Source organism: Emydura macquarii, unplaced genomic scaffold (genome assembly GCF_026122565.2).
Source record: "Emydura macquarii macquarii isolate MOO-44397 ecotype Brisbane River unplaced genomic scaffold, CSIRO-AGI_Emac_v2 contig_2636, whole genome shotgun sequence".
In the NCBI taxonomy this organism is placed as follows: domain Eukaryota; kingdom Metazoa; phylum Chordata; order Testudines; family Chelidae; genus Emydura; species Emydura macquarii.
The window spans coordinates 39,899,195-39,918,567 of record NW_027132773.1 but is presented as its reverse complement, the minus strand read 5'-3'; the positions used below and the strand labels follow the sequence as shown (position 1 = coordinate 39,918,567).

The 19,373-nt window shown below is 43.8% G+C and overlaps 1 protein-coding gene across 2 annotated transcripts in view; it reads right to left on the bottom strand.

Annotated features, from left to right (window-relative positions):
* The window catches only part of RSBN1L (round spermatid basic protein 1 like), a 96,376-nt gene extending 82,130 nt beyond the window's left edge, over positions 1-14,246 (bottom strand). The window contains exon 1 of one of the 2 annotated variants that reach the window (XM_067564529.1): positions 13,609-14,246. In XM_067564529.1, coding sequence (XP_067420630.1) covers positions 13,609-14,188 — 580 coding nt within the window. In that variant the 5' untranslated portion in view covers positions 14,189-14,246. The remainder of the gene's footprint in view (positions 1-13,608) is intronic. The other variant, XM_067564531.1, reaches the window with a different exon arrangement.
* Positions 14,247-19,373: the final 5,127 nt, after the last annotated feature.

The window sequence follows — 19,373 nt, the reverse complement described above, 5'->3', positions numbered from 1 at the left end:
ATGAGTATTTATCCCTTTGATGTATTTATAGAGAGCAATCATCTCTTTTCAGTCTTTATTTGGTTAGGTTAAACAAGTTAAGCTCTTTGGGTCTCCTCTTATAACATATTTTCCATTCCTCCAATCATCCTAGTAGCCCTTCTTTGTACCTGTTCCAATTTGAATTAATCTTTCTGAAACAGACTAGAATTGCACACATTGTTCCAGAAGCGATCTCAGTACCATTATAGAAGGCGCTGGTAACACATCACTATCTCTACTGGAAATGCGATCCTAGGATGCATCAGGAAAGGTATTAGTCTTTTTCACAGCCACATCACAGTGACTCAGTCATCCTGCAATCAACCAATACACCCAGGTCTAAGTGCATGACCTTGCAATTTGCACTATTAAATTTCATCTCATTTCTATTACTCCAGTTTTCAAGGTCACCCAGATCTTCTTGTATGATATTCCAGTCCTTATCTGTATTGGCAATACTCTCAACTTTAGTGCCACCTGCAAATTTTATTAGTACACTTCCACTTTTTGTGCCAAGGTCATTAATAAAAATGTTAATGAAGACTGGCCCCCAAGACTGATCCCTGAGGAGCTCCACTAGTAACCTCCTTCCATCCTGAGAGTTCACCTTTCAGCATGACTCATTGTAGTCTCCCTTCAACCAGTTCCTTATTCACTTTTCAATTCTATTAATCCCCATCTTCTCCCATTGAACTAATAATTTCTGTGGAATTTATCAAATGCCTTACTGAAATTCAGATAGATTAAATCCACTGCATTTTCTTTGTCTAAAAAACATCAGTTATCTTAATGAAAGATCAAGTTGGTCTGGCACAATCTACCTTTTGTAAAGCCATGTTGTGTTTTATCCCAATTATCTTTTACCTCTATGCCCTTAGCTACTTTTTAAAAATGTGTTCTAACCTTGCATACAATGGAGGTTAAACTAAAACCTGTAGTTTTCCAGGTCACTTTTTTCCCCCTTCCTTAAATGTAGGCACTATATTAGCAATCCTCCAGTCATAGGGTACGACCCCTGATGTTAGAGAGTCCTTAAAAATCCCTGCTGTTGGACTTGCAATTTCATGTACCAATTCCTTTAATATTCTCGGATGGAGATTATCTGAGCTCCCCAATTTACTCCCTTTAAGCTGTTTGATTTGACTTCCACCTCACACGTAGTAATTGTTTCTTCCATAGCCTCACTGCCATTAGCCACCCTGCCACTACTCCTGAACTCCTCATTACCTTACTAAAAACTGAGGCAAAGTATTTGTTTAGGTGTTGGGCTATGCTTAGATTATCTTTAATCTCAACCGCATCCTCTGTGTTTAGCGGTCCCACTTCTTTTCTCGTTTTATTTTTAGTTATATAGCTATAGAACCTTTTACTATTGGTTATAATTTCCTTTGCAAGGTCCAACTTCAGAAATTAAAGAAAGAAATTGCACAGGTAGAACATGTGAAGCTATCCATTTTACATGGTATTATATGGCTCCAATCCCCACTTATTAGCACCACACAATCCTTAAAGTATTTATCCTCAAAATATCCCTGTGGAGTAGAGTTGGGAGACTAAGCCATTTGTTCAGTGTCACAAAGGAAATCTAAGACACAGCAAGGAATTGAATCCGTGTACCACATTGCAGACTAGCACCTTAATCATTGGACAAATTCTTCCTTTTCTGTTGGGTGAGTAGAGGGGACTTATAGGGACTACTTTTGAACATTAAATTTTTTAAAAGTTCATGTAAAATGTGGCATATATAAAATGCACAACAGCATGGGTATAAAGACTTTAGTTTTTCTAGTTCGGAGAAGCTGCATAATACACTTGCAGGTTCACCACTTGTGAAGAATGCAGGAGTTTCAAATTCATGTTGATGCAAGCTTCACACTATATTTTACATTTTCTACTATTTTATATAATATCTAAACACAATGCCCACCGCTGAAATGCAATCAACTCTGACAAGAAATCACTGTTTAACAAAATGCCCTGCAAAGCTAAACCAACACAAAAAATCCCATTGCAAGGAAGTTTTACTCCCCACCCCCACCCAAAGACAAACTAAGGAATATCTTCTGAACTAACTCAGAATGAAATGAGAAATACAGAGTGCCCCTTCAAATCAAACTGGCTTGCTTTTTATTCGGAAGGGACACAAGAGGAGAGAGAAGAGATGGGTGTGAACTTTGTTTTTTTTAAAAAGATGAGTGGGTAATTCTCAATAAACAGTCTTTAGAATTTAATAATACTGAAAAATGAAGTCATCTATCTACTAACCAGATATCTTGCTGGTATCAACAATTTCTAATCTGGTCTTCCAACAACATGAAGCCTGAGGGAAGGACCATCCTGTTCAGTATTATTAGCCCAAGGTCCACACCTCTATCTACATAATGTTGTAAAATGAATGTTCATAAAACAAGTCAGATTGGCAGATTATTCCCATTCTTCCAAGCATAGTACATACAAAACAAATGGCAGCAACCACATTTTGAATATAATATCCCTAAGCCTATGAAGATGCAAAAGAGGTTTAACTGATGTTGTTTAGTACTGGAAGCAACCAGCTTTAGGACCTTATAGAGTGCCAAAGCCTGTAGCTGCTTTGCATCAGTTTTCCAGATAGTATCCCACATCACTAGTCAGTCACAGATTACATTCTAACTGTTCTTCCTATGCCTCATCCCTTTGGTTTAAGAACTGTCACTGCACGTTAGTCAAAATATTTATAAATTACTGTTGAAGGACAGTCAATGTGGTTAACACAAACTGCGCTACGCTTAGGAAAAAATTAAGCAGAAAAGTGAACGTAGACTATTGATTTTAGGTCTGACCCTCCCCATATTAATACTAATACTTTTAAGAAGTGAAATCTCAAATATCCATATTTATTTGGTTATGTAGATACAGAGGAGTGTATGACACACAGGAGTATGTTTAACAGTTTAAGAATACTACTTTATGGGTTGTGACACTCCTGCTTATATGGAGTGCAGGAAAACACACAAGAGCAGGCCTGTGGGCTTGTATGCAATCAAAACCCAAAGCATGTTTGGAACATAGGACGTTATTTTCTTATTATTATTCAAACAAACAATAGAAAAATTTGGTTGGTGTCTCTTTAAGCAGAGAAGAACGGAATTTGGAATCGGAAACATGATTCCAGAAATCCCCTAGCCAGCGGAGAGAAGGAAATTTTCCCCTGTGAATGGCAAATACCCCCTAACATTTCTGTAAGTTTCTGAAGAATTTAAGCTTTCATCTAAAAGATATAAGATTCACAGTCCCAAAGAAGGCTTTCTAAACATATACCAATGAAGTTTTGTTTTTTTGAATCTGCAAGTAACAGCCTGAAGAGAGGTATGAATTGATAAATGTAAGGACCAAATCCCAGCTTGAGCAATAGGGAATTCTGCCAGGACTGGAAGTGTAGGAAAACAGACATTGCATCAGCAAACCAAACAAGGCCACCAAATCCAATTTAGGGATGAGGACTGTGCCACTTGTGCCTAACTGTGTGCAGAAGAACGTTGCTGTACAGAACAATTGACCAATCAACAGCTTCAGCCCATGACTACTGCACAGCACCATGCAGAGATGGATTCTAGTGTGCCTCTCTAGATATGCTCTCCATGTCCTGTCCTCTCATATCTCGCTCCACTAAATAAAACCTGCAAGAAGATTCTGTGAGCACAAAATATTTCCCCTCAAGAGAAGTATAAAATCCCTCAATTCACCTAAGCAAGTAAAGCTTCTCTCAGCTTTAGTTTTCTCTCTCAAAACTAAACTTTCATAATGTCTGGAACTTCCAGGAGAATTCAAGCATCCCCATCACCGCCCTCACACCCTATGTGCACTTAAATATAGTACTGCTCAATATAGTGAGCTACTGGATGATTTGTAAGATGATTGTTCAGAATTTTCCAGAAGGTTGATAGTGATAGTTGGATTGGAAAAGTCTGAGAAATTTCCCACTGTCTATGTTCTAAAAGTCAAATAAGACCACCAATTCCTACTTCACTGAGGAAAGAAAAGGGGAGTGAGGAAGTGTTCACATGCAGCATCATACAGAATATGAAGACAAAGGAAATGAAAGTGAACTGAATAAAGGGAAAGGGCTATATTAAAAAAAAGTAGAAGAGATGCATGCTCCCAATTCCACTGAGTGGGAAAAGGACAAAAAAATATTTTCCCCACTGACTTTGGGAAATGTGAATGTCAAGCAGGATCCCGTATGTCAAGTGAAGTAATGCAACTTTGGCAATTTCCATTTTTCTATTTTTGTTAGGCAAGTCCACTAAAAAAGTTAAGCTTTCTAAAAATTCTGAGAGAGCTGGAACAGCAGAAACAAAGAATGAAGTATTGCTGCGTGACCAAGGAAGTGCTGAGGAAGGACTCCATCTACTCTTGCTGTTACAGCAGAAGTAATTTCTTTCCACTACAAAAAAAAGCATCAGAGTGAGTTCTAGAATTAGGATCCATTAGAATACAGCAGGTAAATACAGTTTTCTTATAACCTTTTGCCCATTTGTAGCAAAAAAAAAAAGAGAAAAATGACCTCACTGGACTCTCATAACAGATGTAGTATCTTTACTATAATTCTGAACAGTAACCTTGCATACCAAAAGTTATTAAACTTCTCTTTTTAGAATTATGCCAGGTAACTTCAGCCTTGTCATGCTTAATTAAGTCTATCAGAGGGCTGCTGGAACCCTACACTTTAATTTAAAACATTAATTTCTAGTCCTTTTCCTTGTAGACATTGCTCAGAATGTAACCCAGTTACTAAGAGAGTCTCCCCACTCAATTTTTTCCCCCATTAAGAGGCTTAAGAGCTTCATAAGGCTCATGTTAGAGCCAAGGGGCAACTTAAAGCTTGTTGGAGGTTCTTCCTTCCTACTGGCTTACAGAGATCTTTAAACAAAAAGTGTGCAGACAAACAAAAAGCCTCAGAAGGGGTTTAAAACAACAAAATAACTAATTAATTAGATAAAAAGAGAGTAGTATCAGTGTCTGGAAATTGTGGCATTTAAAATAATGATTAGTTTTACGAATAGGATTCTTGGATAAGGATTAGAAAGAAGAAAGATCCAGCAAGTAACAGTTAAGAATGGCAGTTGGAAGGAGAGTCCCTTCTTCTTACTCCTAGCCCCTCCCCTATCCATTTTGACCTTCTCACTCCTAACATAACCCCCCCTTCCCTGGCACATAACTCCCTGCCCTCCTCATTAGCATAGAAGGTGAGGCTAATTAGCATAGAAGGCCAGGGTCATTAGCATTTTAAGTAATTGATTGGCTTGGAGTATTTTTACATCAGAACCTAATTAACATGGTAGGCATGGCCTAATTAGCATATTAGGTGGCCTTCACACTGATTAGCTGAGCTTGGGTGACCAAACTGTATATAAAGCCTGCAGTCAGCAAGCTAAGCTAAGTTTTGTAGAGAGCTGACCACCTAAAAAAAGAGCTGAAATCACTTGGAAGAAAAGAGCTGGAAAAAACCTGTAGCAAAGAAAGGAGCTCCATGGCAAGACCTTCACGATGTCCAGAGAACACCTGAACAGCAGTGAGCATCACTGAAGCAAAGGTGCGCCTTAGGCTTTGGACAACCGGGCTAACTGAGTCCCTGCTCTGTGTCTGGGCCTAAGGTGATCCTTGTGTTGGAGAGCTGCATAGGTGCCCCTGGGCTTACAGACAACCGGGCTAATGGAGTCCCCGCTCCGTGTCTGAGCCTAAAGTAACTCTCTTAGCAATCTTTGGACAGAACAGAAGGACCTTCCATGACGGACAGAGGGATGTTTTAAAGGTTGTGTAAGTAAAGGCCACCTGAGTCTGAATGTCAATGAAGTTGGATGCTTGTGGTCTGAGTGAGATTCTCCCTGTCTACCCATCCACTCTATGTATAAAGTGTTAAGTATTAATGCATTGTTAGATTATTAGTGTTAAGTATTATAGTGTTAAGTTATAGTTTCGTATACCGTATATGTTCTAGTAGTCTAAGTACTATTTTCTGTACTGTATATCTTCTAATAGTTGTATTCTTATATATATATTGTTATATGGTTACAAGTCATGCTTGATTTCTCTCTTTCTATTTAATGTAACCATTCACTTCTAAATAAATATGGTATCTGTTTTCAAAGTATCACAGCTTGTGTTTTCTACCTTGATCGGAGGGCTGTATCTGGGTCCTTTCAAGGGAGGATGGTCTTCCTGGAAATTCCAATAAAGCAAACTATCATACCAGTAGTTTTTAGGGAAATTAGTTGTTTTGGCTAACTTGGTAACAAATTGGTAACAGTCCCATGTATTTTACAGTTCTGCGGCTGCTCCTTGGCTTTACTCTGGCACTGAGATTTGTCCTATGAGTAACCCATTTCCTTCATTTTATAAACCTTAGCATTCCAGTGTCCATTAGAGAGATGAGACTGAACATGCTCTTTATTCCCATGTGAAAATTAATTCCAGGACCTCTTTATGTGGAAGTGGAAGCATGCGGGGGGGGGACTACAACTGCCTCAGACATTGCAATGAGTCTGAGCTGCAAAGAAACAATATGGGTGTATGCCAGCAGAACACATTTGAGGGTGAGGAGGCGAAGACACAGGATCTCTGATCCACAGAATCCTGACTCTGGAGCATGCATAAGCAACCAGATAGGTAACTTCAGCAGTGAACCATTGCAGCATGGGATAGCAGTAGAACGACTAACTGAATTGAAGTAATCATATTTGGAATGGTAATGCATCCATATGAATCTTGCACTGACTGAATTCCAACCAAAACTGAGTTGTCAATTCTGAAGTGGCTTAAGTATTTTAATTTAGGTGGCAAGATAAGCAGACAGAAGTTCATCTGTGTGTGGACACAAGGCAGATTGTGCTGGAAAAAAGAAAAGTGCAACTTCCTTGAGTGGACAAGCCTCAAAGAAGGGAACATTGCCCATCAACCTCCTTCCTCTACTTCCTTGTTCTCCCTCTCAAGGGCTTCAGAAGCAGGGATCCCCTTCCTATGACATTAGGAGATATTTAGAAGGAAAGGGAGAGCAGGAGGCCTGTTGCAGAGTGAAGAGATCATTTTCTTTTCTGACTTTAGAACCCTTCTACATACACTGGGTTCATCAGCCAACATACCCTGAGGGAGCAGCTTCTGGCTGCGGGTGTATGTCTACACTGCAATGAAAAAACTCACAGCTGACTCTGGCTCACAGGACTGTTTCATTGCAGCATAACTTCCAGGCTCTAGAACCCTGCAAGGCTAGAACCCCAAAGTCTACACTGCAATGAAACAGCCCGACAGTCCAAACCAGCTGCTATGGGCCAGTAATGGGTTTTAATTTGCAGTGTAGACATACCCTCTATACTACTCCCTACCTCACTCCCATGACCCTTTTAACTGCTGACCAGTCTTTTATGGAAACACTAGAAGATGTAAACTAATCTATGTATTAAACTGCCTTTCAGATGCTTCCTTCGCTTAAAAGCTATTTGACCTACCGCAATTAAATGTCATCTTAATGTTAATCATTTAAAACCACCGTTCATAAACGATCTCACACGTGAGAGAGGGCATCAGTGAGCCTCTAATACTTGTCCAAAATACAAACCATGCATTTCAAATTTTCAAAGTTAGAATTTGTATTACACCAACTTAAATCTGAAACGTTAGGTTTTTAAGCTATGGTGTTAATCATCTTCAGGTAATCTGCAAATGTAGGTAGGCTCATCCATTTTATCTACCTGGTGCATTTGCCAGCATACTAACAAGACATTAGTACAGGCATACAACAAAAAAGTTTTCTGTCATTGCCCTGCAAAAGAAGAGCATGCAAATATAGGAAGGAAAAGTGTTTTACGCATTTCATCTGCTATTTTTGAACAGTCCGAATGCCATTTTCTACTGTAAGGTTAAAACAATATTTTTTTTAAAAAAAGACAAAATAAAACATTCCCATGTTTATTCACCTCATTAATAACCCACCAAATAACTTAGTGTAATGTAATATGGTCAGTACAAGAAGAACAGAAGACCAGGACTTATTTTACATTCTCATTTTACAGTTCCTCACTTTGCTGCTTCTAATATCACCCCCATTTTATTCAACAGACTTGAACAAACTAATAACGTGCAAGTTAACAATGCATTCAATACAAGGATCTCAAAAGGGGACATAACACAAAAATCAGTGAATTAAGCCTCATACCTCACTGGTGTTGAGGAAGTATTTCCATTTCAGGAATGAGGTTACTGGCAGTGGTTAAAATATTCGCCCAAGATAACAAAGTCCTTTACATATCTGGGTACAGAATCTAAATCTCCCAATTCCCAGACCTGTGATTTAGCCACATCACCATCCATCTCAAAATTCAGTCTTTTGCTGCATATTCATATTGTCAGTCTTGTTATTACTGACCAAGACTGTAACCTTGACCTTTGTATTTGGAAATTGATACGCTTATAGAGTGGTACACTTTATATATTGGCCTTGCATTATTTATATCTTAAATATGTAAGTCATTTAAAAATATTTAACAGCTATAACCAGTGTTGCTATAAGGGTATGCCACAGGCTCCAGCTGCCTTAAACAAAACAATCTGAATTATAAAACCATATTACACAACTCACTGTCACCTTATGTGATCTGCTCTTCCTACCTTCTAAAGGATGAAATGGAGTGAATGTGAAAGGAAATACAATTGACAACTAATGTGTCACTTGCACAGTAGGCAAACAATTCATATACTGGATTACCAAAAAAAAAAAAAAAAAATCCACTGATACCAGTCAGGGTCATGGGGAAAGCAGTAGAAAATTGAGTCTTCTCTAACACAAAATGTTCAGAAGAAAAGGTAGGCTGCTAGGCTGTTTTTCTTAACTTTAGAAGGAAGTCTGCTGCAAATCTGAATAAAACTACAGAAAAATATATGCCTTCTGAAAGTAACCTTTTCTGCTACAGGCCTGATTTTTTTTTAACGAATTAAGTTCTATGGTTTTGCTTTTGCCTTTGAAGATATTAAGTTTGACATGCAGAAACTTAGGCAGTTGCATCATTTTGTCATCTTGTTTCTATTCTTCCTGTTTGATATCATAGCATTCTGCTGCAGAATACAGTGCTGTTTAGCTACCACAAGATTTTCTGAATAAGGATTGTCTCATGCTTGGCCATGGAACTTGACCATCTAAATGTTATCTCTATATCTATGTTATATTGCTTTAGGATGATGATAAATTTTCAATGTTGTTCAGGAGAAACTAAGTATGATCATTCTATGCCTTTACACAGCAATGAATTAATTTGTACAGGGTGCGTGACACACTATGTAGAAGCTGAGCTTTTTCTTTTTTTTTTTTTTTTATATAAAATAAAGAGCATCTCACTCTCCTGGTTGCAGAGAGCCTACCAAAATGTAAACAGAGTTTAAAATCAAAGTTATGATGTCCAAGTGTTCACATTAAAAACCATCACGGTGAGGGCACTGCCAAGACAACATTAACTAATCATTCCGGTGGATGGAACATATTAGGAGGGAGAAAAGCCCTCAAGCAGCAAGAACTGGGAGTTGCTGCAAAGAAGAAAATACAGAAATAAGAGTTTAGTTATTACATAAATACTTAACTGTCCCCTTGATCTCTGTGAGAATTGCCTACTATCAATAGCGTCACTGTGGAAAGAGGGGAGTATGCCATTCCGAATTCATACCCGGGCTCACAGACCATAATTATACACCGGATCTGTCCCTCTCATCCAAATGGTCTACAAGATTTCATTTCTTTGCATTATTCAGGAAGAGGAGGTACACCTAATGAGCTCAATTACCAAAGGAAAATACCCAGTAAATGAACAAAAATAAGCAGCACTGACTGATCGAAGAACTAAATACAATCATTCAAAACAGAAGGAGAAAACCCTCTTTCATTTCTCCCTTCCAAATCATACTTCCTAGCCGTCACATATTAGGAGTATGGAGATGCCCCTGACAACAAATAGGGAGAATGATTTGCAAAAACAACTTTTCTTGACAATTGTGATAAGGTGAAGAGTTTCTTCACATGCGCCTAAACTCATGCCAATTACAAAAATTGGAAGACTTGCCTCTGAAATGTATTTAGACATTTAGATCTTTAATATTAATGTAATTTAGTGTAACAATTTTTAAACAAAACAGGATCACCACCATGTGTCTCAGAAGACTATTTCCACAGTCTACTACGCAAGTCAAGAATTTCTTGTATACAGGCTACAATTTCCCTTTTTTAATTTAGTTTCATGATTCTTAGTTATAGTATCAGTTTGCACACAGAAAACTCAAGACTTGGAAGGCATGGTAGACATCCCCCTCTAGGAGGCATTTATCCCTATCCCTAAAACACCAAAATGAGAACTTCAAAACCATGCCAGATATTTACTAGCTTTAGATCACTACAAAAGAGCCATATTTGGGCACAACACCCTGAAGAGAAACCTAATACCCAAGGCCCAAATGTTGAAGTGGTTATTCTGTTTACAACTCCATCTTTCCCAGGAAAAGCCTAAAGCCTCCTCACTCTGGCTGCTAGAAGGAAGAAGAAACTCTTCCTTTTCCCTCATCTCCAGAGCCTCTTAACTTTGAAGAGGTCTCTCTGCCACTATATCATTGCCCCTCAACATGGGCAGTGGGTGTAATAGGCTGGGGCCAGCCGCTGTTGGAAGCTCCTCTGTCCTGCCCACCCTCCACCCCTGCTCCGCGCTCAGTCTCCATATGCCACGGTGAGAGGAGTCGGCCTGGGACGGGCTCAGCACCAAAGCTACAGCCCTTCAGCACGACAGGGAACACAGTGTGGGGCAGTGCAGGCGAGGCACAGGCTTTGCCCCAGAAAGCAAAGAGCGCCTGCCTTCCCAGAGCCCAGCTGGTATGGGAAGGATTCAGACTAGCCCTGCCTCCACTCATTCCCATCCTGAGGCTTCATTGCTCATACCTCTTCACCCTCTCCCCTGAGAAGCACAAGCAGCAGGCAGGGGAGGAGGTGAAGAGGCATTAGCAGTGGGTAAGGGAGGGGAGCCAAGCAGCAGCAGGACCCACCTGGACCCCACATCATCAGGCAGGGAGGGCAGGCACTCTGCTTTCTGGGGGCCTGTGCCCCACCAGGCCCCGCGCTGTGTTCCCTGCAGCACTGGATCCATCCCAAGCTGGGTCTACCATTAGAGGCCATCGCTGGGGGCAGGCTGGGCTGACTCTACCGCTGCCTTCCACATGCTGCTGTGGAAGAAGCATGCGTGGGGCCTCAGGGCTGGGGGCAGGCTGGTGTTTTCCCCTCCCACCCCCTCACCAGCCTCCCCAAAGGCAGGAATCAGGTGCTGCCCATACCTCTCAACCTCTTTTGGGATAAAACCTCTTTCGGAATAATAATTATTCCCTTGAATAATTCCAGTACTTGCCTCTGCTAATGCTCATAGCTTTCCTCAAAAAAAATGTGAAATTATTTGTTTCAATGCTGCCAACCTTGTTCTAAACAGAGTGAAAATCTGAATAGAGGGAAAAAGTGATTGGCCTTGTTAATTTCACATGCTGCTGTGTGGCTCATGGTTTTCCCAGATGCAAAAGCACTGGAGTTGTCTGGCTGCAGACTCAGGATAATGTAAGTGTCATCAAGTTCACATTTAGAAAGTTATAATCACAGCCAAAAGAGCAAGATTTAAAAAAAACCACACACACACACACACACACACAGTATACTCTGGCAAAATTGACACATTGCTCACTTGCTTTGAAAAGTTTTACCCATCAGGGTGTATAGATTTTTCAAGCAGTAATTGAAAGGTCAGGATAAATGTTCATAAGGATTTATAGTTAAAATCTCAAGTACTTATGCTGGTCCGTATACTATCTCCATTTGTCATTTCCATGAGAGTAGCAAAAACCTGTCGGTGTGGCACCTCTAAGAAAGTGCCAAACACTATTTTCATGGGACACATTTCATCATCTTTTAAAAACCTAGAGACATTTCATCTTGCTATTGTAATCAGGTAAATAATTGTGTGGAAACAAGTTTGTGACACATTGTGACAAAGCAACACCAATCTAGAATATAGAATTTTTTTCCAAAACTTTGTAGCAAAGATACTGCTGGGTAGCACTTAGTTCCCATTTTTCCTATCAGTCAGGAGGACTTCATCCCTATTCGACAGATATATGGAGAATTACCTTTAAAAGCAACCAAAAACCAGTATTTTTGGTGGAACTTGGGGAAGCAAATATCTTCATACTCAATCTAAGTATTTTACTTATTCAACTGTTGTGTCTCTGGTTTACCAATTTAAATGCCAGAAATTTCTAGTGATTAAGGCCCCAATCACCCAAAGACCTAGGGACAAGCTTAACTTCATGCTTGTGAGTAATATATAGGACTACTCACAAAGCTAAGCTTAAGTTTTTACAGGATCAAGGCCTAACCTTAAATGATTAAAGATATTTATGGACATAGTTTATAGCTGTTTTAAAACAGCTATAAACTAACTAAAATAGCTAATTGCCAAAGAAAGCCCTAAGCATCAGGAATTGTTCTCTCAAAGATATCATTCTACATGGAAAGTGGGACTTGAAGATCCTCAAATTTGTGAAATGATTTTGATCCAATATAAAAAGCCAACACATTATCTACAACTCCTCCAGAGGAAAGGTTCAGGCAGAGAGGAAGGTTCAAGCTCTCTGTAGTTATGTTCACCCAATTAAGTCAGTTCAAAACAACTTCAGCTTTTTCTGAGACTTCGTAAGTATTTTTCATAAGTTTTACCCTGATGATCCTCTGGAAAGGTTTCTGAAGATGCATTCAGACTGGGTGTTCAGTGGCCACTTCTCAAGGTTCTAAAAGCATGTTGTTCTCTGCAACGGCATGGCACAGCCCATAAAAAATTAATAGCCTGAAAAACAGTGTCTCATACCTGTTCAGGGAAAGCGTTTGTAGCTTATACTGCCTCAGAATACTCCTTATTTCCACAGCAATGGCACGAAGAGTTTCATTTGAAGAACTGTATCAGACCACTAGCCATCCTTACTTCCCTAATAGGTATGAAAACCTCAGGCCTCTGGCAGCTTCCATCTGACGCCATAGCTAATTCCACACCCCCTTTTTTGACAGGATCCGCCAGACTCAGCTGCCACCGCCGCCTCCTTCTCTACGAAACCCACACAACAGCAACTGTCTCTTCCCACGGCCAGCGGCAGCGTGCCCTCCCAGCCTAGGTATTCCCAGCCCCTTCCGTGGTCGGGGATGGACGCGGGTGTATTCCCCTAGAGACACGGTTAACAAGTCAACGTGTTCACTGGCGCTGGCGGTGGGGGCGGGGAGGCAGCCATTCCGATCAGAGCCTAACTCAGCATTACAACCATTTCCTGCTCCAAGCACAGCAGCTTCAGGGAAACCCAAAGCTCTGTGCCCGGGACACCCCCACCTGCCAGCCACACCCCCCCCCCTCCATCCTGCCCCTCAGGGCAGGGCCTGCCACATCCCCCTGTGATCGCACGTCCCACACTGAAATCGGCGGCTGCTCAGCTGTCCCAGCCGGGCTGGAGAGAGGGTTCAGTCACCCTGCGCCACGGAGCGCAGCGTCGGGCACCCACCTTTCTGCACCAGCAGCTTCACCTCGCCGTTCTCCTCCCGCCCGGCCGCACTCAGGCCGCCTCCCGCCTCCGCCCCGTGCTTCCTCTTCTCCTTGTCCCGCTTCTCCTTGGGCCTCTTGGGTTTGCCGCTGCTGCTGCTGCTGCTGCTACTGCCGCCACCCCCATCGGCGGCCGGGTCCAGGCGGTGCCGGTGGTGGCGGTGCTGGTGCTGCTGAGGCGAGGGGGCTGGCAGCAACACCGCGGGCGGCAGCAACTTGCGGGGCAGTTGAGGGGGGAAAGCGAAGCCTCCTCCGCCGCCGGCTGGGCCTGTAGGGAGTGCCGCGAAGCCCCAGGCACTGGGGCTGCCGTAGCCCGACGCTGGTGGCGGCGGCTGCTGCTGTTGCCTATTACTGCCGCCACCGCCGCCCCCTTCGCCGTTGACGCGCTTGGGGCCCTTCAGGCCCTTCTCGTCAGCTCCTTTCATCCTCTTGGCGGCCGGCTGGGGCCCCCGGGAAGCCTTGGCGTCCGGGGGCGGCCTAGCGCCGAACACCTCCGGCTCCGGCGGCGCCGCGCCGCGAACGGGACTGGGTGCCTCCGCCATTTTGAGCTCCTGCTTCTATTTACTCTCCGCTCAGATCAACCGATAGCACCGGGAGGGGCGGGGAGCGGGCCGCGGCGCCATAGCCTCGCCCAATGGGAGGGGGAGAGGCCGGAGAGACAAAGCGCCCAGCCTATAGCAGGGGAGAGGGGCGAGCGCTAAGGGGGCTGGGAGAGGCGGGCTCGGCAGCCGAGTGCGCAGTTGGTGGGTGAGGGGTGGCAGGGCTGCTGTCAGGAGCAGTTCAGCTGCTCACGGGCGGGGAAAGGCGGGAGCCGGGGGAGGGGCGGGGAGACCTGAAGCGGGAGACGGGGGCGGGGAGGCTGCGCGCGCTGGCTGCCTGAAGGGAGCGAGCTGCAGCGCGGCAGCCTGAGGGGCAGGCAGGGCGCGGGAGGTGGCAGGGCCGTGCCTGCCAGTCCCCTGTGTTCCGCGGCGGCGCTGGGCGCCTGGAGCACAGCGCTTCCTCCCTGAGCCGGGGCTTCGCTGAGGTGAGACCGCTAGAGCACCACACAGACGCGCCTGCCTCGGGGGAGCTCAGCGTGCACGCAAACGGTGGGAGGCCTGCGGTAGCGCAGGCCTAGCGCAGCAGCATGGAAAGGAGAGAGACAGTTCATGGGGATCAGCAAGGGGAGGACAAGAAGCTAAATGTTTCACGAGGGGCTGGTTTGCCACTTAATAAGTGGGCCTAATACACTGGCTTGCTTTTCTCTCGCGCGCACACACCCATACTCACTCCTCCTCCCTCACTCCCTTCCGCACTCACCTGTAGCACTAGTCAGAGCGCAGAAGGCAAGGAACCTAGTCAAGCCTTCTTCTCCCACACGTAGGAGAAAATCGTCTGCCACACACACACACGCCACCTGCAGACCTTAGGAGCCTGTTCAGGACATAGCTTTTTCTATAGGCCCAGCACTACAGTATCACAGGTAGAAGAAGGTATTAGATTTTAAAATACATTCCTTTCAAACAGTTACATTTGAAAGATATCCCATTCCCTGAAACATTACCTTTAAAGCCCTTGCAGAAGCTAAAGTGACCCTAGCAGCACCAGCATGCACTCAAATCAAGGCAATATTTATCACATTCTAGGAGAAGGGACAGCACAGCAACTAGTCTCAGGTGCAGAATTTTCTTTTAAAAAATAAGGTGACAAATCAGCACTTTTTTGTGATGTAAAAAGTCTTTTCATGAACTGCTGGGACATCTACTTGGTGCAAGTGATCATGGAACAAGCTCACGTTAGTAGGAAACCAAGATTACAACAGTCTTTCACTTTAAAGCTGAATTTTTGAGACTCTGTAAAATCCACATAAACCAATCTCTTGAAAATGAGCATTGAGGGACCAGGAAAGATACTTTGGTTCAAGTTTGAGATTTGGTCAAGGGGTTGCTAACCAAATATCCCCACTCCCTGACCTATTTTTAAAATGTCAGTATTATCACTAGGGCTGTCAATTGCAGTTAATGCCTGCCATTAACTGAAAACAAAATGTTAATTTTTTTAAACACATTAATGGCATCCCTCTGGGCCGGGGGGTATCAGACATGGTGGGGTTAAAGCCCCATGCCAGGCTGGAGCCCCAAAGGGGGCTAAAGCCCTAGTACCTCCCATCCCCACGGGGGTTTAAAGCCCAAAGCCTCAAGCCCCCAGGGGCTGAAGGTAGGGAGTCACACTTTTTTCTAGTGGGAGGGGGTCTTTTTTAAATTACAAAGGGGGTCACCAGTACAAAAATTTAGAAAACAGGAGCCTAATGAGCTCAGCCTCGCTGCACCAGCCTCTCTGCCCCTGCCCCTTGCCAAATCCCTGAGGTAAAATTCACCCTCCCTTGCAAAGAAGGGTTCACTCAGCTGAAGGAAGTAAAGTAATAATAATTCTACATTTAAGTTCAACTTTCATGATAGAGATTGCACTACAGTACTTGTATGAAGTGAATTTAAATACTATTTGTTTTGTTTATCTTGTTTATGGTGCAAATATTTGGAACAACAAATAAAGTGAGCACTAATATAATATGAAGTGAGTACACTTTACATTGTGTTGTAATAAAAATCAATATATTTGAAAATAGAAAACACCCCAAAATATTTAAATAAATGGTATTCTATTACTGTTAACAGTGTGATTAAAATGGCAATTAATCATGATTTTTTAAAAAAATTAATCACAATTGAGTTTAATCACTGGGCAGCCCTAACAATCACACTTTTGCATGCAGATATGGAACAGAGGAGTCACATTAAACATACACTGTACAGCCCTATTGAAATCTAGATGGAGACTACAATTCAAATTTAGGTTGACATGGATATGTTGTACAGGGGTGTGAAAAATGCACACCCTTGACTGACAGCTATGCCAACCTAACCCCTGTTGTAGACACAGATAGGTTGACAGAAAAATGCTTCCTGGCTCCCATTACCTGGGGAGGTGGTGTTCCTACAGCGACGGAAAAAAAAAAAAAAAAACCTTCCGTCATTGTAGACAGGCTGCGTCTACGGTACACAGTTGTGCTGGCAGAGCTGTGACACTATAGCTATGCCAGTATAATCCTCATAGTGTAGATCTTTTTTCTCATGTGGTGGGTCAGGACCCACCAGCTGGTAGCAGGAAAGTTCTAGATGAGTTGCCCTGGCCTAGGCAAACATACACTTTTCATGCCCCAGCACAAAGGGGAGACCATGAGGGGGTTGGGATGGAAAGCGAGCCCACCCTGCACTCGCCCCACAGCAGCAGCTCCTGTCTCTCAGGGCTAAGATTACCTCCTGGCCCCAGGCAGTGTCCTGGTGCACGGGTCACAGCCCCACCCAAGTTTGGCCTAGCCTCCCCTCTGTCATGATGGAGGGGCAGCCAGGCCAAACCTGTGTGGCACTGTAACCCCATGAGCCAGGTCACACCACCTGGAACAGGGAGCCTGGTCCAGCCCTGTGGGACACAGGAGTCATCACTGCAGGCTCACTTTCCACCCATTTTGGGGCTTCCCCTCTGCACTGGGCCACGATTAGGTTTACAGTGCTAGGGCAGAAAGTATAGCTATATAATGGTAGGTCACAAACAGACAAAATGCAGTTGGATTGCCAGAGTAAAAGTATGGGATCCACCGGTGTAGACATGGCCCTAGTTTCTGGCACCAAGAACAAGCTCCAAAATCTACTCCATACAAAGTTAATTAACTTTATTTTTGGCTCTATGGAATGATGTTCCAGATGCCTGTATTTCCTATATGGTATACCCATACTGTGTGCAGATAGTGGGTGAAGTACAGGGGAGAGAGACTCACCTCCACAATAAGCATACGGGAATGTGCACTAGGCAGCAGGTCAGAAGACCATGACTTCACCTCTTCCTCTGAGTGTTGTTAAAACTTATGTACACTTCTTAACCCTTTCTATTGACCAAGACTTCATACCCCCAACCTAAGGTGAAGCAACTGTAAGTCCTCCCCCTATATTACAGCTAAAATAACAGAGGCTTAACACAGGCCTGGTCTACACTGGTGACTTAGGTCAACTTAAAATCACGTATGTCGACCTACTTACACCCGCGTCTACATTGGCACCACTGTTAATTTGAATTAAGGTGCCTGGAAAATCGACTTAAGACCACCTCTGCAAGTGGTGTAGCATCTAAATCAAATTTGTTAAATCAATTAAGTGGCAGTGTAAACACAAAGTCACTTAAATCAAATGTATTGACCTCTGGAATGTATCCCAGAATGCCACGTTTTGACCATTCTGGACAGTCACGCTGTGCTGCTCAGTGGTCATGCTACCAGGAAAAGTCTCCTCCCCTCAAGCCCCGGGAAGATTTGAATTTTCATCTCCTGTGCTGCCAGCATGGAGAGAGCTTTGTCACTGGTCTCTGCAGGCTACTGCAAAGCCCAAACGCGCTCCAGCCTGGAGTCGACCAGAAGTCTTAGATCTCATTGGGCTGTGGGGTGAGGAGTCTGTTCTAGCTCAGCTCAGAGCCAGCAAAAGGAATCTGGCCATTTATGGGAAGGTATCCCAGGGCATGCTGGAGAAGGGACGCAAGAGGGATGCTCAGCAGTGCCGCGTGAAGATCAAGGAGCTATGTCAGTCATATCAGAAAGCCATCCAGCCATTCTGGCTCCTCACCCAAAACATGCCGCTTCTATGATGAGGTGCATGCAATTCTCAGTGGCAATCCCACCACAGTGCCACCCCGCAGCATCGATACCTCGGCTAGGTCACAGTCCATGGACAATGACGAGGACTCCGTGGATGAGGCAGCGGCTGAGGAGAGCAGGGTGCAGGAGAGCAGGGTGCCCATTCTCCCAGAAAGTCAGGACATATTCCTGACCCCCGAGCAGTCCAGCAGCACAAAGGACAGCACTAACAATCCCGGGGAAGGCACATCTGGTGAGGTTTTTTCTTCTTAGCATTTCTGTCCTTTTACATTGGGGGGGGGGCGGAGGGGGGCGCAGGCACGAAGGGGATTTCAGGCATTTTGGTGACTATACTGTGGTGTTAGCCAAGGAACAGTTGATTTATGTGATAAGAAATGCTACATTTATCATCTCAAGGGACCCTACATCATGGTGGAACACTGCTGGTACCCCGCTGCATCAAGCAAATCTGTGTTTTAAGCATAGACTTCCCCCACACACTGTCTCCGCAGTTCCTCTCTGTAAGGGTTTAAAATACAAGCAGTTCCCCACCACCACCACACTGTTCTCTGATCCTCTCCGTAAAGGCACAGCGAGCAGACCTTTCTGGGACGTCGGGAATGGAATGAGGCTCTGTGTTTGCCCTGTGCACTGCATGGGAATCATTTTCTTCACTATGCTAACAGTGGCTCCCTTGTTATTTTTCTTTCATTCTGTAGACACCTCGGCATTGGACCGACCCTCAAGAAATACTGCGGAAAGACTAGCGCAGATTAGAAAGGGGAAAAAAACAAGAGATGACATGTTTGGCGAGCTCATGAGCACCTCAGCTGCCGCAGAGACAGAGCAGAGTGTGGAGGCTGACTTTGTCCCAGAATATGGACATGGACAGGGAGAATCGCCAAGAAATGATGGAGCATGATCGCAGTACTACGCAGGAAATGCTGCGAATCATGCGGGACCAAGCAGAGATGCTCCAGCGGCTTGTGGAGCTTCAGGAGGAGTGAAGGCAGGACAGAGTCTCACTGCAGCCCCTCAATAATGCTCCTCAACCAAAGGCTTTGCTG